The sequence below is a fragment of the Peromyscus californicus genome, unplaced genomic scaffold (genome assembly GCF_007827085.1).
Source record: "Peromyscus californicus insignis strain IS unplaced genomic scaffold, ASM782708v3 Scaffold_3__1_contigs__length_106647218, whole genome shotgun sequence".
Taxonomy (NCBI): Eukaryota; Metazoa; Chordata; class Mammalia; order Rodentia; family Cricetidae; genus Peromyscus; species Peromyscus californicus.
Window position 1 is genome coordinate 94,388,446 of NW_026294551.1, and position 23,293 is coordinate 94,411,738.

The following is a 23,293-nucleotide window of genomic DNA, read 5'->3' on the forward strand; positions in this document are numbered from 1 at the left end:
TTGGGAGCAGGAAGGGTTGGATATACTATATGGGACCTCCTCTGTAGGCCAGATCTGTTTTGAGGCCTGTAGACCCCCCAGGAAGATGTTAGGGTTGGAAGTGAGTGGAGTGAGTTTGGAGGGAAGTCACTGGGAGAGACTGGAGACAGACCCTGAGCTGGATGGGCAAAATGGAAGCCATAGCTCCAGGTGCTCTGCTGCAACATTAGGAGAGTGTCCCCATGCTGGCCTTGGGGCCTAGGGTTACTTAGCAGGAATGGGTGCCTGCAGGGCCTCCGATTTGAGCCTAGGACTCCACCCACTGTTCCCTGACCTGCCAGACCTGCCTAGCACCTTCTTGGATAATCAAAAGTTCCATTCCCTGTGGTATCTTCTTTCAAAGACCCCAACAACTGACAAATCCTCCTTCATTCCCATGTTTGGTGGCTGTGGCATACCCTGCCTGGTGCTGGTGGTCAGTTCTGGGCCTTGTGGCTCTGCTCTGTTGAACTGTTAGTACCACCTGGGCAGGGCATACAAGAGTTCCCCAGCCTTCCTCCCTCCTGGGGAATGTGGTTCATCGGGCTCCCCGGAAACATCACTGCACAGACTTTCTTTGGGGGTTGCTTTGACTTTAAGGATGGCTGTGATGTAGGAGTATGTGCCAGAGGTTGGAGGTCAGGTCTTGGAATGTCTACACTTTGCATTTGGGTTCTTGGGGTAGGTGACCCCCGTCATGTGATACTTTATTCCTTGGGATAGGAAGTTGCAAACATGTCTCGGGTCACTTATATTATAGATAGCATTGAAGGAACTGTTTTCAAAGCCAACATTTGAAAAATATTTAAGGAAAGAGAGAAAAAGAAAATGAGGCAATCAAAATAAAATGCTCTTAGATCTTCTACTGTTTGAGAGCAAGAGCCTGGAGAGAATAGCTGGTGGGCAGAGGCACAGCCCACTTGTCGCTTGGACGCTGTCCACCCAAGAAAGCCATCATGAGGGATCCCAGCCTCTATGGGGAGAAAGGCAAGCAAGGGAGCCTGGACCTGCCCCATCGCCACACCCCTCCATATGACAAAGGACAGGGCTAGCATGAGTCACATGGGGCCAGTCCATCAGGACTTACCAGCTGTCTATGGAAATCTCCCTCTGCTGGTGGGAGACCTCACTCCCAAACTCTGTGAAGTGTTGACTCATCCCATCCATCTACCAGAAACCCAATCGTAGGCCTACCTGTCTGGCACCTTCATTTCTCACATGAGGGAACCAGAAACTGAGTTCTGTTGCTGCACAGTCCTGGGGACCAGGACTCAGCCTGGAGGCTAAAGGTGCAATTTAGTAGTAGAGAGCTTACCTGACTTGCATAGAAGGTCCTGGGTTCCATATCTAGTACAGAACTGGCCCTGACCTGCCTAGATCCAGCTTCACTGGATTCGTGCTGCTGCCCTGGGTGGACATCTGGGGGGCTCAGATGAGTGAGCTGTGTGTTTGGGGCTACCCAGAAATGATGGCAACTAGCCCTGGGAAAGTGTGGAAGTAGAGGACAGGCAGGCAGGTTCTCATGTTAGAACACAGCTGGGAGAGGAGTCCCTGGCTCTGAAGCTGCTGGAGGGATTTGGATTATTATTATTAGGGTTTTTTTGGGGGGAGGGTGTTGAGACAAGGTTTCTCAGTCCTGGAACTCACTCTATAGGCCAGGCTGGCCTTGAACTCACAGAGATCCTCCTGCCTCTGTTGGATTAAAGGCATACACCTCCACCACCTGGCTGAATTATTTTTTATTAAAAAACAAAACAGGGCTAGAGAGATGGCTCAGTGTTTTAAGGGCACTTACTGTTCTTCCAGAGGACCTGGGTTCTAGTCCCAGCACCCTCGTCAGGTGGCTTGCAGCCACTTGTGACTAGCTGCAGGGGGATCTGACTCTTCTGGCCTGTGAGGGTATCCTGCACATCTGTCCACACAGACATGCACACATACATAATATTATAAATAATAAAAACAAATTTTAAGCTGGGTGGTGGTGGCACATCCCTTTAATCCCAGCACTTGGGAGGCAGAGGCAGGAGGATCTCTGAGTTTGAGGCCAACCTGGTCTACAGAGCAAGTTCCAGGACAGTTAGGGCTGTTACACAGAAAGACTCTGTCTTGAAAACCATAAATAAGTAAATAATAAAAGTAAAAACAAGCTGGGCAGTAATGGCGCATACCTTTAATCCCAGCACTTGGGAGGCAGAGGCAGGCGGATCTTTGTTAATTCGGGGCCAGCCTGGTCTACAGAGCGAGATCCAGGAAAGGGGCAAAGCTACACGAGAAACCCTGTCTCGAAAAAAACAAACAAACAAAAAGTAAAAACAAATCCTAAAGTATGAAATTGCTCAGCTTGTAGTCATGTTTGTAATCCCCTGGAAGGTAGAGGCAGGAGGACCAGGAGTCCAAGGTTCTCCTTGGCTGTGTATCAAGTTGGAGGCCAGCCAGTGCTGCTCAATCTCAGCAAACTGGGAGATGTATCTTGTAGCCAAGGCTAGCCTCCAATTCTGTGTGTAGTTGAGAACCTGATCCTCTCTCCACCTTCTGAGGGCTGGATTTACAGCTGTGCACCACACCTGGTGTCTTTGGTACTGGAGGTTGAGCCCAACAACCAACTATATCCTTAGACCCAAAATTTATCACTTCAGCCACTTTTAACATGTTTTTTTTTTTTTTAAGATTTATTTATTATGTATACAGTGTTCTGCCTGCATGTGTCCCTGCAGGCTAGAAGAGGGAGCCAGATCTCATTACAGATGGTAGTGAACCACCATGTGGTTGCTGGGAATTGAACTCAGGACCTCTGGAAGAGCAGGCAGTGTTCTTAACCTCTGAGCCATCTCTCCAGCCCTTTAACATGTCTTTAATCCCAGCACTTGGGAGGCAAATGCAGGTGGGTCACTGAGTTTGAAGCCAACTGGGTCTACATAGTGAGTTCCAGGCCTGTGTAGAGAGACCTTGTCTCAATTTTTTGATTTTTATTTATGTGTGTTCATTTATGTGCATCAAGGTGTCCAAGAAGGCCAGAAGAGAATGTCAGACCCGCTGGAGCGTAGGGTGGGTGTTGAGCACAGAACTAGGTCCCGTTGACCACCAAGCCATCTCTCTGGTCCCTTAGCTAATAAAAGTTCTCTTTACTTACGTATACATGTGCATGTGCCACTGGAGGATAGAAGCCTGGGAACTCCCGGGCGCTGTGGTTAAGGTGGTTGAGAACTGCCTGGTGCAGATGCTGGGAACTGAACTCTGCTCCTTTACTAAAAGCAGTGCTTTTAACCTCTGAGCCGGTTCTCCAGCCAACTTTAACCACCATTCTTTATTTTTTTAAAGATTTTATTTCATGTGTGAGGGTATTTTGCCTACATTCATGTCTGTGTACCACATAAGTACAGTCCCGGGAAGGAATCGGATCCCCTGGGGGACTGGAGTTACATACAGGTCAGGTATTAACTGCCATGTGGGTGCTGGGAATTGAACCCAGGTCCTCTGGAAGAGCAGCCAGTGCTCTTAACCACCGAGCCAACTGTGTCCCCACTTTAACCACTCTTAAGTGTACATCTGTAACTGTAAGCACACTCATGTCGCTCAGTCTTCACCCCCATCACCTCAGGAACTATTACTTTCCAGACATACTCTGTCATTGGCATTAGTCTCCTACCACAACCACACTGCCCTGGCTCAGAGCTGGAGGGCTATTCATACAAAGGTGTGCCGGTTACTTCAGCCTGGGGCTTCCAGGGCACCAATGCCGCCCCGGCTGTTGGTAACAGTGGTTCCGCATCAGGCATGCCTGTGGTGTAGGTGTGGACTGGCAGACAGCCACTCCCTGAGGTCAGCTGAGTCACGGTAGTGGTAGTGTGCTGAACAGGTTGGGAGCTAGTGCTCCTGAGACACCTGGCGGAGGTGGCCAGTTTTACCCAGTGTGCCCGGAAGGCAAACGTGAAGGGAGTACTTCGAAAAGCACGGGTGCCATCTGGCGGCCGGCACTGGGCAGCAGCCTGCGGGGCTCACCGGAACTCGGGTTCGAGTCCCGAGCCGGACGGCTTGGGTCCTTTTACCTCCGGTGTTGCGGCAAGATGATGTTCTCAAGGCCAGCTGGTGATTCGTGAAGAGGGGTCTTCCGTGACAGAGGTTACCCACAGCTTGGAGTCGGGTGTGGCAGGCGACGTTAACCACTCGGGCAGGCACCAGCTGGCTGGAGGAGGGGCTCAGGCCAGCCGGTGGGTGCTGCAGGGTGCCGCGGCGGCCACGCCCACCGCTGGAGGGCTGCTTTTGCAAGGGACTGCAATCGCAATGTCCTTCACAGTCCAAGGCACGGAGCCGTAGGACGCTTGGAACCCTTGAACCCAGCTAAAAGAGCGAACGTAGGCAGAATCCACACGCACGCTCTGTCAGCACGAGTGCAGCACCGAGCACGACCTGCGGCACCACCGAATCCTTTCCTCCCCTCAGGATCCCTTGGCTCGCCCCCTGGATTGCCCGGGTGGCTTTTGTAAGGAGTTCAGTGAAGGGCTCCAGGCGGACCTGTCTTTCCCCCTGTATTCGCAGACAGGGTGCCGCGCTTGTTTTACTGAGCCAGATTGCACTTTTCTCTTAGTATTGTTTGGCAATTCTGTTGTCAAATTAGGGGCCCCTTGTCTGAGGAGAGGAGCTGGCCTGGTAAGTGGACAGCTTCATGGGGTCGCCCATGTGGTAGGAGCTGAAGTCCGCAACCCAGTGCGGTAGCAGTTAAGTCTTTCATCCCTACACAAGCTTTCAGACCTCTCAACTATGGCTGTGAGAATTTTGTTTTGTTTTGTTTGGGGATTTGAGGGAGCGGTGATCAGGTAAAGTCTTATTTAGCACAGCCTAGCCTCAAGCTTGCTATACATTGGAGGCTGGCCTTGAACTCTGGTCCTCCTGCCTCTACCTCACAAGTGTTGGGATTAAAGACACAGGCTACCACACCCAGTTCCAGCAGCATCTTGGGGGCAGTCTGGAGAAACCAGAGCCTAACCGCAGGTCTAGGCCACTTCTGGGCTCCTAACTCCAAAACATCATGAGGTCATGTTTTAGGGGTAATATGTTACACAGCAGAAAGTATTTAACAGTCCAGATGGGGCCCGGTGGTCAAAGTTTCTAGCCTCTGAACCGGTTTCCTCACTCACACCATGAGGGCTGGCTGAAGAGAGTAAAACAGCGTGAGCCATGTGCACACCAGACACCTCCCAGCCCCTTCTAAGATGGTTCTCACCATCCTCTTGCCTGTCCATGACCTCATAATGTCACCCCAAGCCACTACATACTTGGCTCAGGGACTCTGCAGACACACGAGATTCTGGGCACAGAAGGGACAGATAGTCCCTCTCCTTGGCCTTGGGTCCGAATGAACTGAACTGTACCAGACCGGGTAAGACCATCTCCCCTCCTGTCCACTGTCCTGAGGTGGGCAGCCAGACCTGCCTACACAGGTGCCCTGTCTTTGCAGAAGTAAGAGGAGCTCGCTGGCCAAGCCTGGCTTGAGTCTTGCCTGGTGGCTGCCATGAAGGTCCTAGAGACAGAACTTTCTGTTGCCCTCCCTCCCTTGCTCCTGTCACCTGCCCAGCTGCCTTTAAAACAGTGTGTGTGTGTGTGTGTGTGTGCGCGTGTGCGTGTGCGTGTGCGTGTGTGTGTGTGTGTGTGTGTGTGTGTGTGTGTGAGTGAGTGCACGCATGCTCATGAGTCCAGGTACCCTCATAGGCCAAAGGTGTCGGATCTCCCTAAAGCTAGAGTTACAGGCAGTTGTGAGCGACCTGTTGTCAAATTAGGGACCCCTTGTCTGAGGAGAGGCCGCTGGCCTTGTTTTACTGTAGGAGGCTTTCTTGGACCACCAGCCCCCAAATCACAACATGGAGACTTATTGTTAATTATGAATACTTGGCCTTAGCTTAGGCTTGTTTCTACCTAGTTTTTTTTTTTTTTAACTTAAATCAACCCATTTCTATTGATCTATGTGCTGCCCTGAGGCACATTTACCTCATCTATGTACTGTCCATCCTGCTTTCCTGCTTCCTCCATGTCTGACTGGCTGGACCCTAGCTATTGGCCATTCAGCTTTTTTATTAGACCTATCAGGTGCCTTAGGCAGGCAAGGTGAAACAGCAACACATCTTTACATAGTTAAACAAATATTCCATAACATGAACAAATGCAACACATCTTTATATAGTTAAACAAATATTCTCTTCCGCAGGTGCTGGGAACTGAACTTGGGTCTTCTGCAAGACCAGTAGATGCTCTTAACTGCTGAGCCATCTCTCCAGCCCAACACCTTTTTATTTCAACCAGCATACTACCATGCCCAACTTTTTTATGTGGACTCTGGGGAATCAACTTAGGATCTTATGTTTGCAAGGCAATCATTTTACCAACTAAACCATTTCCTGGCTTATCTTAGGCTTTATTTTAATTTTAATTTTACATCAATTTATTGGGATCTGAACTTGTGCTTCAGAGGTAGAGCATTTGCCTAGCATGTTCAAGTTCCTAAATTTGATTCCCAACACCAGGACATGCACAAAAAATACTTTATATACACTTAAAAAATATTTTAACAGGCCTTACATGGTGGCTCAGGCCTTTAATCCCAGCACTCAGGAAGCAAAGTCAGGCAGGTCTCTATGAGTTCAAGCCCAGCCTGGCCTACATAGTGAGTTCTAGGCTGACCAAGGTTAGATAGTCTTTACCAAAAAAAGAATTTATTTTCTGTATGTGTATGCGTTTGTGTACATGTGTGCCATGGTGCAAGTGTGAAGCTGAAAACCAGTAGCAAACAGTTGGCTCTCTACTGTGTGTGGTTATCACACAGGTCATCACATAACTCAGGCTATCATGATTGGCAGCAGGTGTCTTTATACCAGCTCAGCCTTCTGTTGGCCAGTCACATACTTATAGCAGGAAAAATATCCACTGTATTTCCCCCACTTGTGGCAGGGGTTCACTCCATGACCAAGGCTGGCCTTGAACTTGAGATCCTCCTACCTTAGCCATCAGAATGCTAAAATTAAAGGAGTGTGCCACCACATAGCATTTTTTGCCTCTACCAGAGAAGGAACCGTGGACTTCATGCCCTCAGTCACTCTGACACTGCTCTCTATCTCTCCCAGCACCACAGCTCACGTTCAATGGATCTTGAAACATTTTACAGTCTGTATGTGGTAGGTAGAGAACAACTTTTAGGAGTCAGTTCTCTCTTTCATCATGTGAGTCCCAGGGATTGAACTCAAGTCATCAGGTGACGTGCCTTTACCTGCTGAACCATCCTGCTGGCCAATGTTGGATTTTAAATTTTGTATTTTTTTTAAATTTTTTTGAGACAGTGTTTCTCTGTGTAGCCCTGGCTGTCCTGGAACTCTCTCTGTAGACCAGGCTAACCTCAAACTCAGAGATCAGCCTGTATATGTCTCCCGAGTGCTGGGATTAAAAGTGTGTGCCACCGCTGCCTTGCAATTTTTTTTTTATTCTTTAACTTGCTTCTTTTATTTTGAAAAACAATTTTGTTTAACTTTTTTTTTTTTTTTTTTTTTTTTTTTTTTTTTTTTGGTTTTTCGAGACAGGGTTTCTCTGTGTAGCTTTGCGCCTTTCCTGGAACTCACTTGGTAGCCCAGGCTGGCCTCGAACTCACAGAGATCCGCCTGGCTCTGCCTCCCGAGTGCTGGGATTAAAGGCGTGCGCCACCACCGCCCGGCTTTGTTTAACTTTTGAAAAGGGTTTCACCTTGTGGCCCTGACTGGTCTGGAACTCACTTCATAGACCAGGCTGTCCTGAACTCAACAGAGATCTGCCTGTCTGCTTCCGGACTGCGGAGTTAAAGGCCAGAACCACCACACCTGCTTTGGCTTCTTCATTAGCTTTACTCTTTTTCTGTTAGAACTTTGCTCTGTTCTTGTAATAAGTGCACACCAATCTCCAGGATCAACAGGAGGCTGTTGGTATGTGTGTGTGGTATGTGTATGCATGTGGAGGCCTGAAGTTGACATTGGGTGTCTCCCTTGAGGGCTCTCCACTTTAATTATTGAGGCAGGCTCTCTCAAATGAACCCAGAGCTTACTGATAGGCTAGGACAGCTAGCTGCTTGCCCCAAGGATCTCCAGTCTCTGCCTCTTGAGTGTTGAGTACCTGCCTGACTACTAAGTAGGTTCACGAGATCCAAACTCCAGTCCTCATGTTTGTGTGGCAAGGGCTGTATCCACTAAGCCATTTCCTCTCCCTGTTTGATCTCATTTTTATTTTAGTGCTACTGGGGATTAAACTCAGAGCCTCACACATACTAGGCAAGCACTCTCCCTTTGAACTACATCTCCAGCCCTCATTGTTTTTTGTTTTTGTTTTTTAATTTATTTTCATGAGCATTGGTTGGTGGTTTGCCGGCATGGATGTCTGTGTGAGGGTGTCAGAGCCTCTGGAACTGGAGTTACAGACAGTTGTGAGCTGCCATGTGGGTGCTGGGAACTGACCTGGGTCCTCTGGAAGAGGAGCCAATGTTCTTAACCACTGAGCCATCTCTCCAGCCCTCCTCATTTATCCCTTGAAATAAATAAGACATTGCTTTTTTCTTTTTTTTAAATATTTTTTGGTTGGTCTGTCCTCCCTCCCTCCTTCCCTCCCTCCCGTCCTTCCTTTCTTCCCAAGACAGTATTTCCTTGTGTAGCCCTAGCTGTCCTGGAACTAACTCTGTAGACCAGGCTAGCCTTGAACTCAGGGATTCATCTACTTCGGCCTTCCAAGTACTGGGATTAAAGGCTTGTGCCACAGCCACCACCACCTGGCTTTAAATATATATTTTAAAGACTATAATATAGGCACATAACTTCCCTCTTCCTTACCCTCCCTCTCAGCCCTCCATGTCCCTCACTCCTTGCTCTTTAAACCCATGGCCCCTTTCTCTCATTTGTGCTGTCGGGACTAAGGATACTGCTCAATGGTAGATTGTTTGCTTGGAAGGAGGGAGGCTGTGGCCATAATGCTCAGCAACACAAAACATAGTAAGCTGTGGGGTCACAAATATATTTTGACCAGCTTTACATTCATTAGTGAGAAGTTCTGAACTGTGGTTGGTGATCCTCCTGCCTCAGACTCCTGAGTACTGGGATTACAGAAGTTAGTCACCATGCCCAGCTCCATTTTATCAATTTTTATTTTTGTCAGTAGATAAAAGACCAGATAGTGGGCCTAGAGAGATGGCTCAGCAATTAAAAGCACTGTCTGCTTTTCTTGAGGACCAGGTTCAATTCCCAGAGGCACACGACAACTTAAACTGTCTTTAACTCTAGTTTCAGGGATTTTATGCTCTATTCTGACCTTCCTGGCACTGTACACAAGTAGTACTCAGACATCCATGCAGGCAAAACACCCATACACGTAACATTTTTTAAAAAAGCCAAATAGTTCTGAAAAGGCTGTGATAAAATCAGTAACCTCCCTGTCTTCCTGCTTTTTATGTCCATCTTTATATCTTGAGTCATCATTTGTGGCTATATATTGCTTTTGTGCTGAATACCCTGCCACAGCTCCAGCCTCATGTCAAGAGAGTCTGATGATTCAGGGTTGAGTCAGTACCTGATCATGCCTGTAAATATCACACTCAGCAGGAGAGGGACTGAAGAGAGACTCACACTGTGGCCAGGCTGGCTCTCGAGTAGAGTTTTTGGATGTTGGGTTTATTTTTCCTGGGTTTTTTCATCTCTATGTCAGCTCCTCAACTCAACTTTCTATGTGTTGAGAACCTAGCTTTTTAAGTTTTTTTTATGGATTACTCGGGAAGCCTGCTTACTAATGGTCTGGGTGCTTATTGCCCACAGCTCTGATCTTGGATTTTCTCCATTTAAACTTTTACCTCCTCCCTGTGCACTTCTGCGACCCCATTGATAGGAGTTTCTTTCTCCCCAACAAGACTTTTTACCTTCTAATATGCTATAAAATTTGCTTATTAGGTTTCCTCTCTTCCTCCACTCCTGTATTAGTACCAGAATTCCACAGGAAACCTTTTTGTGTTTTGTTCACTGGTGAATTTCCAAGCACAGTGCTTGGCACGAGGAGGCTCAATGATCATTGAAAGGATACACAGGGCCTAGGTATACTCTATTCCTTTGTATTCTCATATCTTCTTTCTTTTTTTTATTTAAAAAAATTTTTCTTGAGCTGGAGAGATGGCTCAGCAGTTAAGAGCACTGGCTGCTCTTCCAGAGGTCCTGAGTTCAATTCCCAACAACCACATGGTGGGTCACAACCATCTGTAATGAGATCTGGTGCCCTCTTCTGGCATGCAGGCATACATGCAGGCAGAACACTGTATACATAATAAATAAATAAACAAATAAAGAAACAAACAAACAAATAAATAAATAATAAAATAAATAAATCTTTAAAAAAGGAAAAAAGAAAAGAAAGAAAAAAATTCCTTTCCTTTTACATACCAACCCCTGTTCTGCCTCCCTCCCCTTCTCCCACTTCCCCCCACCTCCTCCCATCCCACCCCCATTCCCTCCTCATAGAGGGTAAGGCCTCCCTTGGGTAGTCAACATAGGCTGGCCATATCTTCTTTCTTGGTTTATTCCTTTACTTATTTTTGGTGGAACACATTCTTCAGTAACTTTCTGAGAAAGGGAGTATGATCTCTCTCTCTCTCTCTCTCTCTCCCTCTCCCTCTCTCTCTCTCTCTCTCTCTCTCTCTCTCTCTCTCTCTCTCTCTCTCACACACACACACACACACACACACACACACACACACACACACACACACACACACACGTGTCTGATTTTGAAACCTGTATTCTGTGACCTAACTCTGTAAGAGTAACCAATACAGCCTCTGTTCCCTCATGTGGATAGTGGGGACAATCGTGGGGCCATCAAGTGTCGAAAGCTGGCACTCTGCTCTTGTGTGTGGCAGGATAGTGACGACAAAGTCTTCAAAAGTGTATGCTGGCAAGAGCTCCATCCCCTCCGGCTTGTCTTTATGTATTCTTAGGATGACAGTGTAGCCTTTGTGGGACATGGCAGGCAATTTAGCAGTAATGAACTGCACTTTGACCTCCTAATTTCATAGACTACAAATTTTTTTTTTTTTTTTTTTTTTTTTTTAAAGATTTATTTATTTATTATGTATACAGTGTTCTGTCTGCACATATCCCTGCAGGCCAGAAGAGGGCGCCAGATCTCATTACAGATGGTTGTAAGCCACCATGTGGTTGCTGGGAATTGAACTCAGGACCTTTGGAAGAGCAAGCAGTGCTCTCAACCTCTGAGCCATATCTCCAGCCCTAGACTACAAATTTATCCAAGAAAGCAAGTAAGGCTGTGTCTGGATTTTGGTGTAGGACCTGGTTCATGAGAACAAAACAAAACTGGGAACTATTTTGTTGTTATTTTTGTTTGTTTGTTTGAAACAGGGTTTCTTTGTGTAGCTTTGGCTGCCCTAGAACTAACTCTGTAGACCATGCTGGCCTCGAACTCATAAGAGAGCCACCTGCTTCTGCCTCCTAAGTGCTGTGATTAAGGGTGTGGGCCACCACCACTCAGCCTGGGAACCATTTTAATGTTTGGTATGTTAGTAGAGATTTATCAATATATGGATCTCTAAATACCCATCTGTAAATGGAATGTTCCTCCAATGGAATCCTCTGCAGCTGAGGCAGATGGCCACCAGGGGAAGGGCATACAGGACACAGGGTAACACAGTGTTTGGTGTCAAAGGAAGGATGGGTCACACCAAATGAGACTTCTGGGCACTGGGGGTTATAGTCACCTGCTGCTTTAAGTCAACCCACCCCGTGTGTGTGTGTGTGTGTGTGTGTGTGTGTGTGTGTGTGTGTGTGTGTGAGTGCAGGCACATATATGGAGGTCAGAGGACAGCTTCAGGTCTTAGTCCTTATCTGCGACCTTATTTGACACAAGGTTTCTTCTTATTCATTCATTTTTAGTTTTTTGGTTTGAGACAGGATCTCACTATGTAACCTTGGCTGGCCTGGGACTCACTATGGAGGCCAAGGTGGCCTCAAACTCATAGAAACTTATTATAGGGCTGGAGAAATGGTAAAGGTTAAGGGCACATATTGCTCTTGTTCTGAACACCCACCTGTTGATTACAACCATCTCCAGTTCCAGGGGATTCGATACCCTCTTCTGACCTCTGTGGGTACCAAGCACACATGTGGAGCACAGACAGATATACATGCAAGAAAAACATACAACATAAAAATAAATAAATCTAATCAAACTTTAAGAAACTTACTGTATTGTGTGTGTGTGATGGGGGCATACACGTATCACAGCACATACATGGTGTCAGTTATCAGCCATCTTGGCTTCGGTTGGGTTAAACTCAGGCTGTGAAGCTTGCACAGCAGTGTTTTCCTGGCTGAGCCATGGCAGGTCTGTTGTTCAGGGTCTGGAATGACTGACTCTCAAGCTTCCAGGGGTTCTCTTTTCACAGGAATGCTGAGCTTATGGGATGAGCTTAATTGTGGATGGCTTTACATGGACTATGAGGATCCAGACTCAGGTTTTCATGCCTTTATAGCAAGTACTTTACTCACTGAGCCATCTCTTGGCGTTTTGTTTTGTTTTGAAACAGGGTTTCTTTGTGTAGCTTTGGCTGCCCTAACTCTGTAGACCAGGCTGACCTTGAACTCATGGAAATCCACCTGCCTCTGTCTCCCGAGCGCTGGGATTAAAGCTGTGCACCACCACCACCACCACCACCACCACCACCACCACCACCACCGGCCCGTTTGTTGTTTTTAAGGCCTATAAATATATGGCAGACTGGAAGAATGGGTAGATATGGACTGTGTCTTTAGGGGTTGACATACAGGTTCTAGAATGTGGCTGCCTGGGTCCCCATTCTGGCACTGCAAACTGTGGAATTGCCACTCCTGTGCCTCAGTTTCCTCATCTGAAAATTGGGGCAACAATGTTAGGGATGCTTCAGAATAAATGAGATCTAGGATGAAAATTCCTCACTTTAGAGTCAATATGAAGTAGCTGTTAATGGCCATTAGTGCTTGTTTGGCAATTCATTCTGCCTGCATGGGATTATGAATTTATCCCATGAATGTTGGCTGCTCTATATCATCTAAATTTTTTTGAGACAAAGTCTTGCTATTTATTGCTCAGGTTGACTTTGAACTCCTGGACTCAATTGATTTGCCTACCAGGTTAGAAGGCTCTACAGGTCCATTCCACTTCATCTGACTTTAAACCAATTTTTGAGTGGGGCAGGTGGCAGTAGACTTTTTAGTAACCTACCAAGTTTGGTTAGTGCTGTGTGTGTGTATGAATGTGTATGGGGTCATCCACTTGAGCATGGACAACCTTCCAGTGGCCACACCGTCACAGAAAAAAGGCTCTCCCCCAGCAGCCATCAGTTGCAGTGACTACTCAGAGGGGTGTGCAGCCTCGTAAGACCCTCTCCTATGCATGTTGGAGTTGTGACTGGCTTGATCGTGTGCAGGTAACCACAGCTGCGTTGAGTTCATCAGTACCACGGACATATATGTTCAGGAAACAACTTCTCAGCATTCCTTCCCATTTACAGCTCTCACATTCTTTCCTTTCCCTCTTTCTCAATGCTCCCTAAGCCTTAGTTGAAAGGGGAATGATATAGATGCTCCATTTATTTTTTTGTTTGTTTTTGGGGACAGGAATTCACTTTGTGGACCAGGATGGCCTCAGATTCACAGAGCTCCACTTGCCTCTGCCTCCCAAGTGCTGGGACTAAAAGTGTACACTATTACCATCTGTTTCTAGATGCCCCATTTAAGGCTGAACACTCAGTAATTTTCAGCTGACTTTAAATTACTTTAAAAAATAACAACAGGTATCTGAAGAGGGTAGTGAATACCTGTAATCCAAGCACCTGGGAAGTTAGGGCAGGAAGTTCAAAAATTGAAGGCAAGCCTGGTCTACATAGTGAGGTCCAGGTTATCCAGGGCTACATGCTGAGACACTGTCTCAAAACCACCACAAAAACAAAGGTGGTAAGAGGCATTTAGATATTTTAATTTAGAGAAACGTAGCATGTGTGAGGTCTTGAGTTCAATTCCCAACACTGAAATAAATGGGTAAGGGCGGGGGAGATGGCTTAGTAAAGTGCCTGCCATGTAAACATGAAGTTCTGAGTTTGGATCCTCAGCACTCATGTAAAAGCTGCAGGTGGTGGGCATGTCTGTAATTTCACCCCTGGGAAAGTAGAGACAGGAGGATCACTGCATCTCAGTGGCCAGTCAGCCTAGAGGAATTAGCAAGCTCCAGGTGGAGAATGGTATTGAAGATACCTGGCATCCACACACAAGTGGACATACACATATATTATACACAAAGCACAAAAAGTTTTTTTCTTAAAGTAAAGATTGTAAAATTTGTATTCGTTTCACCACAATTAAAAAAAACCCAAGAACAGCGTTGTCATTAATCAACTAAAGCAGGGTGTGGTGGCTCACACCTGTAATTTCAGCAGTTGGGAGGCTGAGACAGAAGGATTGCTGCAAGTATGAGGCCAGTCTGGGCTACATAGTGAGATCTTGTTGAGGGGAAAGGAAATAAAAATAATAAAAGCAAGCTCACAAAGACACCCAAAGAGAAAAACGACACCCACCAACATAGAGGCACAGTTTCCGAGGCTGTCAGTGACAGGATGGCTTGTTTTCTGCTTCAAATAATAGGATAGCCCAATCTCTCTCCCGGATCACTCGTGAGCCGTGAATCAAAGCCATTCAAGTAGTCCAGGCAGCGGGTTCAAGCTCAGCCTTGCTGCTGCCCCAGGCGTGACCTTGGTCGGCAGCCCGCCCAGCCTCAGTTTACCTGACAAGGAAAGCGGATGACAGCTCGGCGCTCTAGACCCAGCCCCTCCCCGCCGCCTCGGATTGGCTCGCTCGGTCGCCCTCTACAGGCGCGTCTGGACCCAACCCGGAAATGCGGTTCCTGGGCGGGGGGGGGCACTCACGGCCCGCGGCGAGTGATAGGTGTACTGACCAATGGACATGGGCAGCGGCGGCTGCGTCGCGGAAGTCCCACCCAGCGTCGCGCGGGGGCGGGGTGGCGCTGGGGGCGGCAGGCAGCGGGGCGGGCGCAGGATGAGGGCGGCCATTGCTGGGGCTCCGCCGCGGGGAGGAGGACGCTGAGGAGGCGCCGAGCAGCGCAACGCTGCGGGGGAGGCGCCCGCGCCGACGCGGGGCTCATGGCCAGGACCACCAGCCAGCTGGTGAGCGCGCGGCGGCTACAGGGCGCGCCGGTCCGTTACCCGGGAGCGTGGCGGTCGCCCGGGTTCTGCTAGGCGAGGCGGGGCGGCCCGGTGCCGCGGGCCGGGCGGCGCCTCACCTGCGGCTGGGTGGCGGGCAGGACTGCTGGCGCCGTCCGAGGGTGCCTCTCGGCTGCGGCGGGGAACGCAGGCCCCGGCTGGGGCTGGCGGCGGCAGCCGGGGGCGCTGACAGGGCGCGGAGGGCGGGGGAGGCCGGGAGGTGTCACCCGGCCGGGCGGGGTGGAAGTGCCTGGAAAGTTTGTTTTCGGCTCCGCGCAGCCTAGAGCCGAGCCTCTGGGCTTACCTTGAGGTCTTGCCTGCGGAGGAGAAACCTCTGGCCTTTACCTAAAGGAGGATCTTGGGAAGCAGGAGATGCGAGTTTCTGCTTGTAGCACCTGATGCTGGCAGCTCCTTTCCAGATTCTTGGTCAGCGGGGCATTTCGGTGCTCCTCTTGCCTGTGGTTCTGCGCTCAGTGAGGTGGGAAGCTCTGGGAGGCCGGGCTGAGAGGCCCTAGTGAGGGCAGCCTAAGTTTGACAGGGAGGAGGGGTTTTAGGGGAAAAACAAAACAAAACCCAAAACCAAACCAACCACTTGTTGGGTGAAGTGTTTCTGTTTTCTCTGTGTTGTTAAAACTATCCATAGTTGTCTTGTATTTTCTGTTAAGTTTTAGAGTTCTTAGGATCAAGATAGATCAGCGTGTCTACCTTGTATGCGATATGAAGTGGGTGATGGAATGATGTCAGACGTCCAGCAAAATTTGGTTCAGAAGGCAGACCCCCTTGGGCTAGGGCTGTAATTCAGTGGTGATCTGCCTGTCTCATAGGTTCAGAGCTCTTGGGTTCGATCTTTTACCCCTACCTTCTTTGTGGGTGGGGTGGGGCGGGAAGAGGGTTGTAGGTCCCTTTACTCGGGCAGACCCAAGAGACTCACTTGATCCAGTTTGGTCTAGGATGCGGCTGTGGTAGTGGTTTTTAGATGTTTTTGGAGGGTCATGAGCCCCTTTGAGAATCTGAAAGTATGGGCTCCCGTTGAGAAGCATGCACAGCTGCTCTGAATTTTGTTGCTACTGGAGGCTCTTGAGCCTTCTGCAGCTCATCTGTGGACTTCCAAGTTATAACCTTCCATTGTAGAGATGGGTGATAATTAATCCAAGTTCTAAAAGGAGGAGGACCTATCCAGTTGAGAAAAATGGTGAAAGGCAAAAGGGTGTTGCAACACTTGTGTCTTTACCCCGGGGTGCTTGGAAGTCAGAGTGACAGTATTGTGGATGCTTATGAAGTGAACTTTTACACAGTGGTGCTGTTGTAGTGTATAAGGTGTGTATTTGATGGTGTCTATGTGAAGAGGAAGAGTGTTTTCTCACATAGTCTTGACACTTCCATGATGGACATTTGATATCTGCAATTTTCTTGTCATCAGGCAGCTTTTTCAGTGAGCAGAAGAGAATTACAGAATAAATGGTAGACTTCTCTGTAAAGAAATGAGAAGAACTTTGTCATCGAGAGTCCCCCCCCACATGTGGGAATATGCCTTGCTTCCTGTTAGGAATGACAGAGGTGGCTCCTGTGATGGATTTTCATCTGAGGACTGGAAGATTTGCATGGTTAAAGTGTATTTGCATTTGAACTTTAACCTGGCATGCTGACACTGTCTCAATTAACTTTCCTCAAAGCCTTTCCCCTTTACACTTGTAAAGCCAGCAGTATGACCTGAGGCTGTGGAAATAGGTCTAGCTTAGTCTGCCGTTAAGGTGGGCCAGAGGTTTTAAGTACCATTTATTGAGCTCTTACTTCAAGGCAGATATTTAGATACATACTTCATTCATATTGTGTTGTGAGGTAGATATTGTTCCCGTTTTACAGGTGAGGTCAAGTAATTGACTCATAACATTGGGTTTGGTCGGAGAATCCAGTGTCACTTTTCTGTCATGTGAGGATCTCCCAAGGGGAGGCTCTCCCAAGGGGAGGCTCTGTGGGCATCTTAGGGAGTAAGGAAGTCCCCAGTGCAACTGCCCAAGATGTCTTCCTGGAGCTTGAGCCTCCTAAGTATTTTAACTGTGCCATATTGGAGGAAGAGGGACATTATATTTCTTTGTGTAGATGATCACATTCTTTGAAACAGGCCCTGGGGCTCATTTCAGTTGTGTCCTGTCAGAAAACACCTGCTTGGAAGAAGCTGTGTGTGGTTTGCCCTCATTGAGGACTGGTGCTCTGCTGGGGTGAGGCTTGGAGCCCACCCACCCCCATCCCCCTTTGGAAAAAAGAGATGTGGTTTGGTCAGAGGGAGACATGCGGACTTGAGAATTTAAGGCGCTTTAGATTTTCCAAAGGTGCTGCATCTGTCAGAAATTCAGAAAGCATGCAAAAAAGTGCCTTCAGATTATCAAATCATCGAAAAATAATTTTTTTAAAGATAAGAATTTCGATATATAGTCCCTAGCTGGCCTGGAGCTTGCTATACAGACCAGGATGGCCTTGAACTCAGAGATCTACCTGCTTGTTTCCCTTGTGCTGGCATTAAAAGTGTGTGCCACAACCAGGCCTTGATACATTTCCTTCCTTCACTCTCACAGGGTTTCTCTGTGTAGTGTTGGCTGACGTGGAACGCTTAGAGATCCACCTGCTTCTACATCGCAAGTGCTGGGATTAAAGATGTGTACCACCACCTGGCTTTTTTTAAGATTTATTTTTATCTGGGCCATGGTGACACACGCCAGGGCTACGCAGAGAAACCCTGTCTGAAAAAAGAAAATTATTTTTATTTTATGTGTATAGGTGCATGCTTGTCTGTACATCATGTGTGTGCAGTGCCCTTGGAGGCCAAAAGAGGGCATCAGATCCTCTGGAACTGTAGATGTAGATGGTTGTTAGCCACCATGTGAGTGCTGGGAACCTGACCCCTGTCCTCTGCAAAAGAAAGAACTGCAGAGCTTAACTTCAGGCTGTGCCACATTTCTTGAGTTGGTGCTTAGGTGCCCTGCCTGTCATGGAACAGGATGCATTTCAATCTCCAGTGATGCAGGCAAGGCAAGGTCCCCATAAGAGATGGAATCAGAGCTTGTTTTATGTTTCTTTTCAAAACATATTTATATGTGTGTGTGAGTAAATCCCATGTGTTCGTGGGTGCCCTCAAAGGCCAGGGGAGGGTCTCAGATCCCCTGGAGCTTGAGTTACAGGTGGTTAAAAGCCACCTGATAGATGTGCTAGGAACCAAATTTGGGTTCCAAGGAAAAGCAGGAAGTGCTCTTAACCTCTGAGCACTTTTTAAAAAATCTTTCTGACATGGATTTTATGAGGAGGATATTATCTTAGCTAGCAGCTGTTTGTAGAGATATAGGGCTGAAGGCGGATCTTGGCCTTCAGGCTGCTTTCAGTACAGTTTTGGGGAAGAGGAACAGGTGGCTCCTGGGGACATGTGTCTCCCTTTTCAACCTGTGTCCTCATCTCTACTTGAGCTGGAGTTAAGGTACTCCTAGGTAGCTGATTGAACCTGGTAGGAGTCAGAGATGGGCATATACGTGATGAATGAGCTGGGAGTGCTGTAGAGATGAGGCTGTCTGAGGTGATGTGTTTGGAGAATAGTCCTCAGAATGTGTTTTCCTCTTTCCAAGTAGTGTCTCTGTGGAGTGGACAGGGAGTCACGTGTGGTTTTTCAGTTCTACGAGGAGAGCAAGTCATTGCAGAGGAACACTGGTACAGAAATGACCCCCTCAGCAGGTGCGAGGGTGCCCCAGGCCTGTCTGTGGGATGACAGGTGGCAAGGGGGTATGCAGTGCAGTTGTTTTGAAGGCAGGTTCAAAGGGCAAGTCAATGGGGGAGGAAGTGTTATATGGAAACTGTAAGTTTGGGACATGTATCAGTCAGATCTTCTCAGTCATGCATTCTTCTGTGACTGGATCATATTGTTCACTTGTTTGGTGTGATGCCAGACCTTTTTAAAGTTACTTGAATGTTGTGAACAGGTTGTATGTTCAGTCTCCAGCTGTTAGATCAGAGCAGTGAGCGCTTTCTTAGAGTCATAGGGATGTGTTCTCTCTGTGATGAGAAAGGGCTTTTGAGATTGAGATAGCTGTTGGGTTCTGCTTTGGTACCTGACCTTTGTTTGCATTATATAGTCATAGAAAGTCTGTTTTTATTGTTAATCCAGGAAAATTTTTTGACATTAAAGTTGATTTTTTTTCACTCTAAGAAATTGCAAGTTGTTTTTAAATGTGTTAAGAAAGATACTTAAAAACTGGGTGGTAGCCAGGTGGTGGTGGTGCGCACCTTTAATCCCAGCACTCGGGGGGGCAGAGTCAGGTGGATCTCTGTGAGTTCAAAGTCAGCCTGGGCTACAGAGTGAGTTCCAGGAAAGTCGCAAAGCTACACAGAGAAACCCTGTCTTGGGGGAAAAAAAAAAGGAAAATAAATTTGTCAAGTATGCCGGTGCATACTTATTGTCCCAGCTACTTGGAAGACTAAGGCAGGAGAATCCCTGAATTCACAACTTTGAGGAAAGCTTGGGCAACATAATGAGAGCTTCTCTTTTTTTTTTTTTTTTTTTTTTGGTTTTTTGAGACAGGGTTTCTCTGTGTAGCTTTGCGCCTTTCCTGGTACTCGCTTTGGAGACCAGGCTGGCCTCGAACTCACAGAGATCCGCCTGCCTCTGCCTCCCGAGTGCTGGGATTAAAGGCGTGCGCCACCACCGCCCGGCCGAGAGCTTGTCTTTTAAGAAACAAAAAACAGCTACTCAATTTGTTATAAAGGATTGGCTTTTAAAATATTTATTATCTATTGAGAAAAGGTCCCACTCTGCAGCCCTGGCTGGCTTGGAACTCACTATGTAGATCAGATTGGCCTAGAACTCACAGAGATGCACTCTGGATGCTGAGATTTAAAGGTGTGCAACACCACACCTGACCACCTCCCTTTTCCTTTTTAAAGATAGGATCTCATATAATGTGCTGGATTCAACATAGCATGTAGCTGACGATGACCTTGAACTTCTGGTCCTGCCTCCACTTTCCAAGTGCTGAGGTTACAGGTTTGTGTAGACCACACTGGGAAGGATTGATTCCTTATCAAGGGGCTTGATTCAGGGTTGTGTTTTTAGGTTGCTGGATTTTACAGAAGCCACAGAAGCTAGAACAGCCAGTGCTAAAAGGTTCTGCTCACTACTGAACATGAATATGTGGTTTCTGCCTGTAGTTTTGTCAAGAGGTCAGTTGAAGGTGGGCAAATGGTTTTTGTGTGGCCTGGTGATTTCCCTCATTTCACAGATAGATCAGTACCCTCTGTGCCAGTCTGTTTCAAGTCTTTCTGAAGGGAGTCATAGTACAGACCTTGTTTGAAGGTCTGTCTAGATGCCAAGGATGTTCCTTTTGGAGGTGTGTGTCTTGTGTGTGCCTGGAGAAACTACAGCTGGTCTTCCCATTTCAGAAGCCTCAGGTCTCAGCAGGTTTTGGTCAAAATGCACTCCACCAGAGACATAGCTTTTACAGCGAGATTGTTGTTAAAGCATCGTTCTCAACTGTTTTCTCTTTTGAAGCTTGAGTTTTTGCAGGAGGAAGGAGTTGGATCTCTAAGTAGCAGCTGTGTATTGGATACTGTCAGAGAAAATTATCTGAAAAGTCTCACCAAGTGCTTTGACCTGCAATAGAAATGTGAGAAGGAGCCGGATGGTGGTAGCACATGCTTTTAATCCCAGCACTTGGGAGGCAGAGGAAGGCAGATCTGTGTGAGTTCGAGACCAGCCTAGTTTACAGAGTCAGTTCCACGACAGCCAGGACTACAGGGAAACCCTGTCTTGAAAATAAAAAGGAAAGAAAGAAAGAAATGTGAGAAGGGGCTTGAGCTAATTTTTAGTTTTTCCTTAGTGTTTTTGGGAGACCTAAACTGGGTGTGAGGGACAGAGCCTACAAGGGCTATTTTGTCTTCTGTGGAGCCTTAGTTGTAGGTGTGGCACCTGTACACCTTTCTCTGGATAGGAGGGAGTCTGGAGTTCACTCAGGGTTGCTGTCTCTTGCATGTTGTCATGCTTGTGGCTGGCCACTGCTGCTTTAGTGTTCTTACTGCCCTTTCCTGCTGGCTTCCTCTCCTGGTTAAGAGCACTCCAATGACTTGCTGGATGGGTCCTCAGGTGCCGCCTCCTCTTCTCTCCTGGTTTGTCATTTTGTTTCTCCCAGGGGCTATGCCTCAGACACTGCATGCGTGTGAGTGTGTGTGTGTGTGTGTGTGCGTGTGTGTGTGCGTGCGCGCGCGCTTGTGTACACATACACACCTACACACCTACACTCCTACACTCATATGCACCCAGGCCCAGACAAATGTTCAGGATGTTTGTGCCTGTCAGGTTCAGTGGCCTCTTGTCTTTTTCATGTTCTTCCTCTTTGCCTGAAGAAATTCCCCTCTGTGGAAGGCCCCTCATAAACATTTCCCGTGGCTGTACAGCCTTGTCTGACCAGTCTACTCCGTGCTGGCTGCCCTTTCCCCAAGCCTTGGTTCTACACCACATCTGTTCTGTGTTCCATGTCTGCTTCTCTAAGGTAAACTCTGTTGTACCCTTGGCTTTCAGAGCTTCCAGCCTCTAGGTGACTCCTATTATTCTTTTCTCACTCAGTCCTCTTGGTTCTGATACCTGGGTTTATGTCCTGTGATAACACTGGACTCAGTCCTGCTCCTCCAATCCCTCTCTTAAGACAGGACCTTGCCATGTATTTTAGGCTAACCTGGAACTCCATATCCTCCTGCCTTAACTTTCCTAGTGTTGGAATTCTGGTATGCATCACACCTTGTTTTCTGTCTCTTTCTTATGTTTGCGTGCGTGCGTGCGTGCGTGCGTGCGTGCGTGCGTGCGTCAGAATTCAACTCCTAGTATCATTTCTCTGAGTCACCCACCGTTGTATTTTGAGACAGAGTCTCTCACTTGGGGCTTACCAACTAGACTGACTGGCAGCAAGATCCACATGTCTGTACTTCTGAGTGCTGAGATAACGAGAGCCTAAGCACCACACCCAGCTTTTTATGTGGATTCTGAGAATTGAACTCAGGTCCTTTGCATGACAAGCACTTTACTGATTTTTCATCTCCCCAGCCCATCTCTTTCTCTTCTTTCTCTTTTCCCTCCCTCTCCCTCTTTTTCCTCTCTCTTCCCTCTCCTCATTCCTCCTCTTTTTTACATATGTATATATACATGTGTATTTACATGTGTATGTGTATATGTGCCTAAGTATGGAACAGGAGGTTTGCTAGGTTCATTGTTTTGGTTAGAATGACTGGCCAGTGCTGAGATTATTGGAATGCACTACTGTGCCTGGCATTATACTTGGTTGCCAGGGATCTGATTCAGGTCCTCTCCTCGTATAACAGCACCTTACCCTCTACCTTATTTTTGAGACAGGGTCTTTTCACTGAACCTGGAGCTCACCAGTTCAGCAAGACTGACTGACATGGTGTTGCACCTCACTTTTTACGTGGGTGCTGTCGATCTGAACTCAGTACCTACTAACTAGACAATATGCTCTACACCTCCCTGCCCTGTTTTTTTTTTTTTTTTTTAAAGCACGGTTTTGCTGTGTGGCTCAGACTAGACTACAGTTTACTGTCTGCCTGTCTCAGCCTCCCAAGTGTGGAGGAATCCCTAATTTTTACTTAATATCCTTTTCTTTTCCCAGAGTCTGCTGTGGACATATTCGCCCTTATGCCTCCTTAGGCTCTTTGTCTGTGACAGTTTCTCATATGTCATTGTTTTTGATGACCTTAGCAGTTTGTTTTGTTTTTTTTTTTTTTGAGACGATCTCTCTATGTAGTTCTGATTGTCCTGGAACTCACTGTATAGGCCAGGCTGGCCTTGAACTCACAAAGATCTGCTTGCCTCTGCCACGTCTGCATGCTCCACCACCTCCTGCTTACCTTAGTTTTGAAGAACAATGATCAGGTACTGTTGGATGCCCAATGTTGGTGTATGTGTCCTTGTGATTAGACTGGGGTTATGGGTCTTGGGGAGAACACATGGGATTAAGTATCATTTTCATCAAATTACATCAAGGGTGC

At 47.4% G+C, this 23,293-nt stretch overlaps 1 protein-coding gene and 1 long non-coding RNA gene across 4 annotated transcripts in view; one reads left to right on the forward strand and one right to left on the reverse strand.

Moving 5' to 3' along the window:
- Positions 1–10,098: 10,098 nt before the first annotated feature.
- On the reverse strand, positions 10,099–14,837 carry LOC128123121 (uncharacterized). Its single transcript, XR_008222572.1, has 3 exons — positions 14,621–14,837; positions 12,101–12,154; positions 10,099–10,312 (listed from the first exon to the last, which is right to left on the reverse strand). It is a non-coding gene; the product is annotated as an uncharacterized LOC128123121 (long non-coding RNA).
- Positions 14,838–15,078: 241 nt separating this feature from the next.
- Positions 15,079–23,293, forward strand: part of Pdpk1 (3-phosphoinositide dependent protein kinase 1) — a 67,485-nt gene continuing 59,270 nt past the window's right edge. Inside the window, exon 1 of one of the 3 annotated variants that reach the window (XM_052759143.1) lies at positions 15,079–15,226. In XM_052759143.1, the coding sequence (XP_052615103.1) occupies positions 15,203–15,226 (24 nt within the window). In that variant the 5' untranslated portion in view covers positions 15,079–15,202. The remainder of the gene's footprint in view (positions 15,227–23,293) is intronic. The other 2 variants (XM_052759142.1, XM_052759145.1) reach the window with 2 other exon arrangements.